The 12124-nt window shown below is 37.7% G+C and overlaps 1 protein-coding gene across 3 annotated transcripts in view; it reads right to left on the bottom strand.

Annotated features, from left to right (window-relative positions):
* The window catches only part of HHIP (hedgehog interacting protein), a 90022-nt gene that overhangs the window by 25444 nt on the left and 52454 nt on the right, over positions 1-12124 (bottom strand). For all 3 annotated transcript variants that reach the window (XM_070257988.1, XM_070257982.1, XM_001501985.7), the window contains exons 5-10: positions 8402-8553; positions 7829-8002; positions 7015-7158; positions 3567-3688; positions 1128-1251; positions 55-185 (exon numbers count right to left, since the gene is read on the bottom strand). In XM_070257988.1, the coding sequence (XP_070114089.1) occupies positions 55-185; positions 1128-1251; positions 3567-3688; positions 7015-7158; positions 7829-8002; positions 8402-8553 (847 nt within the window). The remainder of the gene's footprint in view (positions 1-54; positions 186-1127; positions 1252-3566; positions 3689-7014; positions 7159-7828; positions 8003-8401; positions 8554-12124) is intronic.

Consider the following 12124-nt stretch of genomic DNA (forward strand, 5'->3'; position numbering starts at 1 on the left):
GCTCTTGGGCAAGGGAGTGGGAACAGAATTTAACAGAAATAGTCTGTACAGTACCTAATTCGTCTTCTCCAAATCCCAATATGTGACCTGAAAAGTAACCTCTACAGGAACCACTGTTGCCAAGACAGAGCGGTTTTTCTTGCCATTGTTTGCTCACAGGACTTTGCTGGAGAGTTAAGAAATTCCTACAACAAAAACATACCATAAACCTACAATGAAAACATGCTTTTGCTTAAAAAACACAATAAAAATGTTTAAAATAAAACACAATAAATAATTGTTGTGCCATAGACCTGGCTTCTACAGGGAAAAAATAATACAGCCCATAATGTGTGTGAATATTGTGAAATTCTTATGTGGGGAGAAAGTACTGAAAGATATTTTGTTTGGAGGGGGCACTAAAAGTACCTGAGTATGAGAAAAGCCCTCCCCTTCATCCAGAGAATGATACTTCCTCTCCAGGACTAGACTCCATGCTGTGCTATTAATCAGAGAGAGGGACAGGGGGAAGATTGTGGGGTCAGTACACTTTTCTAGTTCCTTTTAGCGACCAAGCGTATCAGCTCTGCCATATGCCTGAATGCCAGTGACTTGGGAAACAAGATTCTTAATTTGGGTTTCATCACAGAGTTTCTTACAACTATCCATAATGTGACTTCTAAAATTTAATTTTATAGTATTCCTATCAATAGAGACAAATTAAGTTCTTTTGCCAAAAGTCTTGACAGTCTGGCAAAAACAAAAATCGTTAGCGTTCCAAGATGATTTTTTAAAATATTTATACAACTCATGTAAAACAACAGTGTTCAAATTAAACATTATCACTGTAAATTTATGTTAAGGATGAAGGGAAGAGCCTACATAATATGAAAAGTCCATCTGAGGATTTCTCTGCTCTTAAAAAATTATTTTATGAACTTGATCAAGTCTGTTTAAAAAGCATCTCTTAGGAAGTTCTTTAATTAAACCACCATATATAGTGGAACTAAAAGTAAATAATAATATTTATGTGTGTCCCAGACCTGACCTCCAAGGGGAGATAATCGTTTGAATATTTTATGGTCGTTTGTACACTAATCAAAGGATATGCCATTTGATATATCAAATTGTGGTATCAGGAAACCTACCCATTACGGTCTCCAAACACGTAGCTTCCATACAGTCTTTCAGACTGGCAGCCTCGGTAAACGAACCCACCAACCAAAGGACCATTACTGAATGGCTTGAATTCTAAAAGTGATGGCTCACTTTCTGGGAGGAAATAAAGATAGCATTAGATCAAATGAAAAATATTTTCATAAAGTAAAAGTAATAGAGGCCAAGCAACAATTATTACAATAATTCACTTTAACTCTGAAATGTGTTCCATGATGCATAAGATGAATCCTTGCTATAGATATTTAGTGAAAATAATTACTCCCTTGGCTTAAATAGTATAAAATTTAAAGGACTTCCAGCCTAACGAAATGGAAATGCTCTATACGTGCTCGCTGTTATTATAATTGCCAGGACACACCACATTTTCAATGAAATTAGAATTAAGTTATTTTGGAAATCACGTTTATTTACTTTAGAACCAAAATACTTTAAGAAAACAATACTTAATTTTTTAAATACTGAATCTTTTGTAGAAATGCCTCTGCATTATTTAATAAATTGAGCCAGACCTCTGTCAAGTTATATAAAATGTTTAACAGTATACACTCTAATGGAAATAAAAGTATAGTACATAAATGGTCTTTAAAACCACATTTGCCGTATATTTAAAACCACTGTCACTTAGTCAAGTAATATCTTCATTTAAAATATTTTAATAGTTTTGTTTATAGAGTTGGGTGGTTAACAGTCTACTGCCGTCATTCCTTTTGAATTACATGTGTATAGTCATGTATCTCAATCTTTCCAAGCATGTCATTCTATGCTTGAATACACGTATGCTAATTGCAATGGAAAAGATCTAAAGGCAGTTGCAAATTAATCTGAAAATTACTTATTACATGCCTAATGTTAAATAAGACACTATCAATAGGTAGTATTTTAGGCAAAAGCTTTTGTGGAAAGACAATAATTTTAAAGTTCTCTCCCCTCCTCGTGTGACTATGGTGAGTATGATATTATAAAAAGTAGAAAAGATAAGTTTTAAATCATCGGCTCACTGAGAGGCAGCATAACTGAATGAGTAAGGTCATGAACTCTGGAGTCAGGCTGCCTGAGTTCAAATCTAGGCGCTGCTACTTTATGTTGTGTGATAATTAACTTTTCTGTGTCTCAGTTTGGTACAACGTGGCTAATGATAGCGCTTATCACATAGGGTTGTTCTGTGAATAAAATGAGTAAAGTTTATGAAATGCTTACTACAGTGGCTGGTATGTAGTAAGCACTGTGAATGTGGTTATTTTGGGGTTTTGTTTTGTTTTCAGCTTTATTGAGGTATAATCAACAAATGAAACTGTAAGACATTTAAAGTGTACATCGGGGTGGTTTTATATATGTATACATTGTGAGAGGATTCTGTGAATATGTTTTTAATACATAAATGTAGGACTGCCAATATTGCAGCCAATTTCAGCTGAACTCCAATTAATGTGATTGTAGAATTTAGTTTAATCTACAAATATAGCCGAAATTCCATCAAGCTAGTGACTCATTACATTTTTTTTTTCAAACCACATTATTCTTTGGTTTGGCTTTTATAAGATGCACACAGACACATACATGAATACCTGAAAAAAAAATAAAGTAAAATAACTGAATACCACATGAACTGACACAGCTGCTTCATTCCTGGTGCTAAATAAATATCTGTATTGAATGAGTAAATAGAAGAAGCAATCAATTTAATAATCTTAATCTACTGTGTTCCCTGAATCATAATAATATTTGATATATTGCTTCCTCCAAAAAGAGTAAATACTAAAACATTGAAAAATATTCAGTTTTTTGGACTTCATGATTATCCAACTTTATTTTTTGTATGTGTACTCTAAATATTCTAGTAATCATGTTATTAAAAATAATGTCCAAATGTCTCATTTCCATGATTTGGGTAAATAACATGTTTTTACAAGTCTATTACTTTGTTTTCTGTAAAATAAACACCTTTAAAAAATTACATTCTTATTTGAAACACTTATAATTTTCCTAATTGCTGAGACAAGTATGTTGGGTATTGAGAAATTTCTTACCTGTAACATTTGTTTTTTCCTCTGTGTATAAAATGTTAAGACAAGTCCTCTCTTATACGTTAAATAAATAGAAGGTATTCATCTTGATTCTCAGATGAGCAAAATCTAAACTGCTAACTTTTAAAGGTCCATTAAATTTGTTGGACCTACAGAGCACCATTCAATTCATGGGAAAGGTAATTACCCAAATGGAACACCTAGGGCTCGTAAGAGCCATTGGACCTTTAAAATGTGAGCAATTTACTCCCTCACCACTGTTAGGCCAGTGTTTTTATGCTTTCCCAATGTTCATTTTGCAGAAATCCTTTTCTCTTCAATTAATAGACTAAAATAAAACAAAGCCCAAACTAAAGCCAAATCAACAAATTATGCTCTACTTACCATAATCTTTCCCCTTTATTATCTGTAGGATTCTGGCTGATGATCTGTTCTTTCCATTGGAGTCTGAACAAAGTATTGTTAAATTGATGTTTATATCAGTGGGATGTCGATCGACAGCACATCTGAATAACAAAAGGGAGGGACACCCATGAATTCCTACCAGGAATATCTTCCAAACTCAGATTGAAGATTCCTGACATAGGAACCCTTTGTGGGCTGGCAAGGATCCTATGGGCTATTTAGTTTGGATCCTCTAGAAACCACTGAAGGAAACATCCTGATGTGTTTGTTTACTCTGCTGAAGCTGAATGGTCTCTGGAGAATATTTCTTAATTTCTCTTGGTATCTCCCTCCATTATGAATGTGTACACTGACTTAAAACATTTGTTAGCCTGCTCTTAAGGAATATCACATATATGATACACTGGTAAAGTATAAGAATCATCAGCAGCATCAACTCACACCTGGAACTCACAATATAGAATTAGTTATAGCATTAATTTTGTGAGTTTATGTTTCTTATATGGATTGCTATATTCTAAAGCTCAGGCTGCTCTAACAAAGGAAAGTGTGCACTCCGATTTAGGGGATAAAAATAAAGCCATCCCTAACAACCATTATGGGCTTTTAAGTTGACTGTGTCTTCATGTCACCCCTAATCTGGGGCCAGAATATTTCTGTGACTTAAGCCACTGACTGTAAACTCCTTGAGGACAGGGACTACTTCCAACTTCGTTATCAGTGTATTTCTGTTACCTAGTTCAAACCTGGGAACACAAAGGGGCTCAATATTAGTTGTATGTTTTAGTCAGTGAAGGACTGGGCATGTGGAGTTTGGGTTGGAGGAAGAAAGAAGTTGAACAATATAATTTTTGACGTTCTCACGAATATGGAAAACAGTGTTGCATTTTTTTTTTCAGGTTTCTCAACCTTGTCCTTATTGACTTTTGGGCCAGGTAGTTCTCTGGGTGGGAGTGAGGGAGGTGCTGTACTGAGCATTGTAGGATGTTTAGCAGCATCTCCGGCCTCCAACCACTAGATGTCAGTGTAATGATCCTCTCCTCCCAAGTTGTGAAAACCAAAAATGTTTCTGGGCATTGCCAAATGTCCTCTGGGGGTAAAACCATCCCATTGAGAATCACTGTTTTAGACCAAGAAAATACATTAATGACTTAAAAAAAACCAAAACCCAAAAAACCCCAGCAACAACAAAAAACCATTGGGGCTATAAAATTATTAAAAAATAAAAAAATCTGAGAGTAGGTTCTAGGGCTTAAGAGACATGAGTCAAATGCAGAAATTATTTAAACAACAAAACAAAAACTGTTGGCTCTGAATGATCCCATTTATAATGGGGAAACTGTAAGCCTGACCTGCCAAAGATGGGTTAGTTGTTCTGTGGCAACAGTCCCTTTATTGTCCTCTTTAATTCAATGATTCACAGAATACAATGCCTGGCAGGGATCAGGACAGAGCGCGCTGTGTCTTAAGGTGGAACCAAATCCATTCAGGGGGAGAAAATTTTCCTGTATTGCCTTTCTTTTGAAGATGGAGAAACTATGACAAAAAAAAAAAGTTTGACTTGTTTCTAACAAGAAAGAGCAAATCTGGAAGAAGAGGCCAGGTCTCCCAAAGGTGGAGATGCTGGGGGCCATAAGGTCTAGCTCTAGAGCTGAATACTAGGTCCACTGAGAACCACTTGATTCTTCTGAGCTTTAGTTTCTTATGTAAGAAAAGAGGAGTGACAGTGAAACTTCTCTGTTTGATACTGTAACGGTGGATACATGTCATTACACAATCGGCCAAGTCCATAGAACGTACAACACCGAGTAAACCCTAAACTATGATCTTTGGGCCACTGTGATGTGTCAGGTTCACCAGTTGTAACAAATGGACCACTCTAGTGGGGGATGTTGATAATGGGGGAGGTCCTGCACGTGTGGGGGCAGGTGGTATGTGGGAATCTCCACACCTTCTGCTCAATTTTGCTATGAACTTCAAATGGCTCTAAAATTGAAGTCTTAAAAAAAAAGGGAGGTGCTTGATGCCAGTTACTGCTGAGAGGCAGAAATGAGATAATGCGCACAAGATACTTAGTTCAGTACTCTGCACCAAGGTGATTAATAAAAGTCAGCTTTAGTTTTAGCCAATAATTATTTTAGTTCCTTTTTGCTTTATTAAATCTTCCTCTGCTTGAAATAGTCTTGGAGGGAGGTGGACTTTTCCTTCAGCCCTCTGTGGCTGGAGGAGGTAAAGACTTCACAGCACAGGCATCCTGCCATGTGATAGGTCTGTAAAGCACTTCACCCTGTATTTTTGCATTGAGGGTTCAGGAGCTCCGGGAAGGCTGCACGAAAACTCCAGTGGGATTGTGGTGACTCAGGCTGCTCAACTTCAAAGTGCTGCTTTGTGTTGGTATCTTCGAGCTCTGAGCTATAGGAATGGAATGTGACAGTTTCCTCCACATCCTGAACCCACCTTAAGTATTCCCTGTCGCACAGATTTTAAGATCTGCTGAGATGCCAAAAAGGAAATGAACTGTAGAGTTGGACTTTGATGGAGGGGAGATGAAGGGCATGAGGGATTATAAAAATAAAAGTTCGAGAAATACCCACCTTGCACATAGTGAACACTCAATAAACATTAAATAGCAATAATAACTAAGCTAGTAAATGAATGAATGTGGCCAGATAGCCCTTCGTATGAATAACAGACCACAGATTGGATGAAACTTTCATCACAGAATTGCTATGCACGCCATAGCATTTCTTAAGTGTACCCAGAATTTCTTGCTCTACATACTTCTTAATGTTCCTTTCTTTGTGGTTCATTATAGTAAACTGTCAAGATGAATTCCTTTAGTATTTGTAATTTTTTCCAAGAGAAAAAACATTTAGCTCAACTCCTTACAGATTGATAGTGTATCATCATATGTTAAATGAAGCTGCGATAAGAATTATAATTTATTTAAAACCTCCCAGGTGTGTCAGACACTCTATTTTTTGCTTTACTTACAGATTTGTATTTAATTCTTACAGCATCCTTGCAAGGTAGCTATAATCACCTCCACTTAACATATAAGGAAATGATCATTTAGAGGGGTTTAAGGAGACAAATTAAAAGGTTTATTATCTCTCTGAATTTGAAAAATTAAGGTCTTAATCATTACACTAGTCCAACAGCATTTATCCAATAATAACCTTCCAAAACTTTAAGGCAATTTTTCTCCAGGAATTTGTCCTTTTCTGTGTCTAATCTGCCTTCGCAAAATGCTTCACACACTAATAACAGGAGAAAGAGCGCTCGGATGATGAGCTGGTGTGATTTTAGAGGCACAATCTTGGACACCACTCTTAGCTGCTCTGTGCCTGGTGCTCTCCTTCTTTTCCCAGTTCCGGAATCCCAGTCTGGCTTTATAGCAGGCAAGACGACAGGCTTGTGTTCTCACCTGCCTGGATCGTGGAGGCCGTGGGCAAACACTTCCGGGGGCTGGCTGGTGCTGTTGAAGTGCGGGTTGCTTCTCGGTATGGAATACGGTACACTGCACATGTCTGTGTCCACATCCAGCCGGAGCACCGAACCTGTGAAATCACTAAGAAATTGGAGGACGATGTAAGTGTTTTCTGTTTTTGTTATGTATTTCACCTAAACTAAATACAAGAGATTGCTCGATAGATAAAAGACTCATCCCCCATTTAAGACAAAGTTATTCAAATTCCAAATTCCATATTGTGGGAAATGGAACCGGGGCCATTTGGCTTAAGACAAGTGACAGCACCAAGACACAGCTCGGTGGTGGTCAAGGATTGCAGCATCAGTGGTGCGCTACTTTTTGCATCTGTCCTGTTTACTTTTTGCCAATCCATATGTTTTATGTCTCCCAAGAAGCTCCACTGGACCATGTTAGTCCATTATGCAGAGTGTTGAAGGCCACCTGGATGCACAGGGCAGCTGAACAGCAGCGGCTGCCTGGAGCACGAGGTGCTGCTTGTTCTCAGGGCTGTGCATATAGCTGTGTGCAGAGCGCAAACCACACAGCAGTAACTCGTTTTAGGACATCTGGGTATAATGACTTTGAAAACTATGATATCAGCATATTATTGAATTCCTCTGCATTTTATAAATGCAGACACTGATAACAAAAGTTAAATACTTAACCAAGGTGATATAATTCAAAGACTTCTTAAACTCACTGACTTTGACCCTTTTCCTGGCACTTAAAACATTTTAACATCAAGAGGAAGGTATTTTTTTTCTTTTACCTTAATCCATCCATTTCTTCCATATCATCCAGTGTGATCATCCCATCACCGAGAATGATGTACAAAAACCCATCAGGGCCAAAAAGCAGCTGTCCCCCCAGATGCTTTCTGTGGAGTTCTGCCACTTCAAGAAAGACTCTGGCAGTTCTCAGATCCACTTGATGGGGATTTTTTCTACATGGGGGGAGGAAACAATACTGTGATTGTTAAAGATGTAAGGTCTATCCATTAGAAAGTAAATAGTACACAAACAGGGAAGTGTATACCTGGCATGTAAATAAAGAAACATACACTTGAAATGGAGCAAATAAAAATGACCTAAGAGTTACATTATTTTCTAAGTTTCAGAAGTAGTACTTGAGTTGAAAGACAATTAAGGAAAAGTGTCCAAACTATCATTTTTCTCAATTTTCCTTAAAGACAACGTACTGGATTTTAAGCAAGAGGGAGATTATGATTTAATTATTGCTACCTTATGGCTATTTGTTCGTAACTTCTAAACAAAAAATTATGAAGAGATAATGAGAAAATAAGATTAAGAAATATTTCTGCCTCGATGCGTTTTAGTGATACCTGGATACTGTGTATTCCACAACTCTAAGAATGTGGTCATGAGGCCCGATAGCCCACCGCTCTTGGTTGGTGGTATAAGACACATACAGCTTTCCATTTTTCTTGTAATTGGGATGGAATGCAAGGCTTAGCAGTCCTCTTTCATCTCCTCCCTGCAGTCAAATGAAAAACACAAAGAATTGTGAAGTTAATTATGTTCTTTATTGTGTTTCAACTGGAACCCCAAAAGAGTCTCTTTCTTTCTTCTGGATAATCTTTGCCCAAACTCTTTTCTTTTCTTCCTTGCCCACTGCACAAAAAAGGATTATAAAACATTTCACTTTGCGGAACTCTTTAAGGGTTAGAACAAGACAATTGTCTTGCGTGGTTATCTATGCACAAGACCCTTGCACCACTTTTGTCAAGTGATTTGTGTATGTAATCTTGGGAAGCTAGGAAGACAAGTTTAAGGGCTGTGAAGAATTCTTTGCTGGGTTACTAGGTTGCTTGTAGTTCATAGAAGACAAAAAAAAAGGTTCATAATCAGCAGTCACTTCTAATCCAAGCCTCTAAAACCTAAAACACAGTGTGGGCTGCCAACTCCCACTGTCTTGGCAATATGTTTAGAAAACAGTTAAATTGCTTGTGTAATATGTAAACCTTTGTTTTACCCTGGAGGCATCTACATCAGTTGTCACAACGGTGGTGGTCTGCTCATCACAGCGAGGTAATAAGCAGCTTTGGCCCATCTACTTAGAAATGAGGTATTTTTACATGTATCCCTTCCCTGCATAGAGTTTTTCTTTGTAAAAGGATGGAGAAATGCGAGGAGAGCTAAAAGCCAGGGCTGGGATGGGGGTGGGAGAAATACTAGAGAGGAAAGGGGAAACTAGGAAATAAAAGAAAAATCCCAAACAACTTTCTTTTGTGATTATGCGAATGTCAAGGATTGTATACACTAGGCATGCCAAATGCTGTAACAATTAAAACATCATCATGTTCTTAAATAGAAAGGCATTTTATCTTTATTTTCTGCTAATTCAGCTTGATGAAACTCAATACGGTCGCAGCATTTGTTTTATCCCACAAGTAGTCTAGGAACTTCTATAATGAAATCAAAGTACCCCAAATTATCTAGATCAGAGACAAAGTTCATAATCTAGTAAACCAGTGATCACCCCCTCTGTAATCTGACGAGTTATCCACAGTGGTGAAAAACGTTATATAGAAACTGAATGTTGCAGTTTCTTCTAGTCCAACACCTTATACAGGCTATTTCATTAAACATTGTAACATCTCCGATGGCAAAAAGCTCTAAATTACTCCTTAGAAGTGTTAGAGAAGGGAAAATATCTCTAATGCTGCAACTTCTTCACAAGGTTATGCTCAATAATGGAAGCACTCTCATGCTTCTGTGCCCCAGGATAGCCTGTGTTACCAGCAAAGCATGGGACTGTTTACAGTTTGTATTCTACGTGGATTTGCAAATTTAAAGTTTTAGGCATAAAAGCTCACTTTTAATAAGCACTGTTTAATTTGTTTCCTGGCTTAGAGAAAAACTGCTTTCAAATATATGCCATCCAAATTGGAAACATCCAAACTTTAAGAGTGTATTAATAATAAAGTGCATGTAAATATCCCAGAACTACCAAATTATTATTCAAATATCAAAAAAGTCAACCTCCTCATTTGCATATAATATGCTTAATTTTAATTTTAATCAAAAGAGAGATCTCACTGAAGGGCAAGGCTCCAATGACTATGATTTATGAATGAGTCTGTTTTTTGGACAATGTTATTATGCTGACTTTAATACTGACGATGTTGCTGGTTTTCTTTCTATATCTTCGTTAAGCAAAGACCTCCTCCCTTTCCTGTGAGACACTGAAAGCTGGGATGCGTAACTAAGATTGGCCTGTAGAAAGACTGGCCACTGCACATTTAAACCTCCTTGACTCACGTGTAAGGAGGCCTAGGGGTGGGACTCAGTTTGTGATTTATTCCTCTTCTGTATATATTTCCCTCCAAAGCTGTGAGCGTGGGGTAAGTCCTACATGCCCACTTCACGAGTGTTTGTGTTCCGCTCTGAGAAGCTTTTGTTGCAAGTAGTTCTTTTATAGTTTTTAATCAAATCGTCTGAAACACAATATGAATTGGATAGCAACATGGTTTAAAACTTATTGAAACCAGTAAGTTTTAATGTAGAATTCATTCACTGTGGAAAGACAGATAGGAAAAGAGATTTCAACAAATCCACAAGGGACAGAAGGCAGTTGCTGACTTTAGAGATTCCCCTAGCGCATGAATGAATTCGGGGGCATCACTGACATTTATCAAATGGCCAAATCTGGAACCAGAATGAGACATCTGAATGGCAAAAGAAAAATCAAAAAAGCAATTTAAAAAATGTCAGTAATTCTGAATTTTTAAGGTTATAGGATTCACATTTGTTTAATGATTACATATGATTTCATATTTTTTAAGTCAACTTCCGGGTGCAAAGAAGTGTTCTGGTTGGTTTAGAAACATGACTAATCACGCTAAAGTCTTTTCAGAGAAATACTCACTTTCATAACTATATTAATGAAAAAATTTAACGTGTGACATAAATATCCTGGAGTGTCTTGAAAGTAGTTTTTTAAATTACATAGTAGAACACGACTCCTAAATGTTCAGAGATTGCGAAGGAGGGATGTGCTGATGCTGTCAGGAGATTCAGGTACTGCTAGGCTCACATTTTGCCTGGATTAGCCTTCAGAGTTATGCTGTCTATTTAAAGTATGCTACTGACAAATCATGATTTACTTCTCAAATGCAACTCTATCTTAGAGATCTGGGTCATTTTTCAAGATCTATATGGAAAAGTATGTTGATTGGGCATTGATGGTTTAACTTTGGACCAGGGTCAGAGGCTACAGCACCAGAAACACCATCAGACATTTGAGGACTCCAGGATCTCAATGGTCGCTTCAATTATAGTCTTCACAGGACACTGCCTCAGCCTGAGAGCCTGAGGGCTGGTGCCTGGACGCAGGACCGGCCAGCAGACCAGCTTTCCCAGACTCAGCAGAAAGCCCTTGTGCCAATGTTACTGACTCTCTTCTTCTTCCTCCTTCTTCTCCTTTTTCCTCATTATGTGTAGTTTGATGGCATTAAAATCATGCATTCCTTCCAGAAATGTCAAACTATCGAACTGTTTCTAGTGAGCATCTGGGGAGAAGGAACCTCTAGTGATTAGTTCAGCCAAGCTGGCTAAAAAGGGAGAAAACCAAATGAATAGGATGGCATATGGAAGACTGGTGCGGCAGGGAGCCACACCTTTCAAAAAGACACTGATTTCTAATATTAGACTTTTGAAAACTGTTAAGCAATGTCCAGAATGTTTATCCTTGCCCATGTGAAAAGCAGTGATTTGTCCAGATATTCACATTATACTTTGTACTTCATTATTAATACTAAATGCTTTGTGTGCATGTTGCACTTCTGGGAACGGACATCACTGCTAGAACCAACCCGGCAACAAATAATTTACAAAGAATACGTTAGGGTTTCCTCTATTTGGGTTACGATTCTTGTGTGAAGCTCACTGACTGAAGCCTCACCCCAGCATAGCATCGTAGTCTACCATGAGACCCTCCCTTCCCCTTTGCTCCACCCTCCCAGTACTACATCAACTTCCGGACAGCCTCACGCCAAGCACAAATGACTTCTCAAACTCAAGGAGTGGAATGATTTGAAAATAAT

Source organism: Equus caballus, chromosome 2 (assembly GCF_041296265.1).
Source record: "Equus caballus isolate H_3958 breed thoroughbred chromosome 2, TB-T2T, whole genome shotgun sequence".
NCBI classification, from domain to species: Eukaryota; Metazoa; Chordata; class Mammalia; order Perissodactyla; family Equidae; genus Equus; species Equus caballus.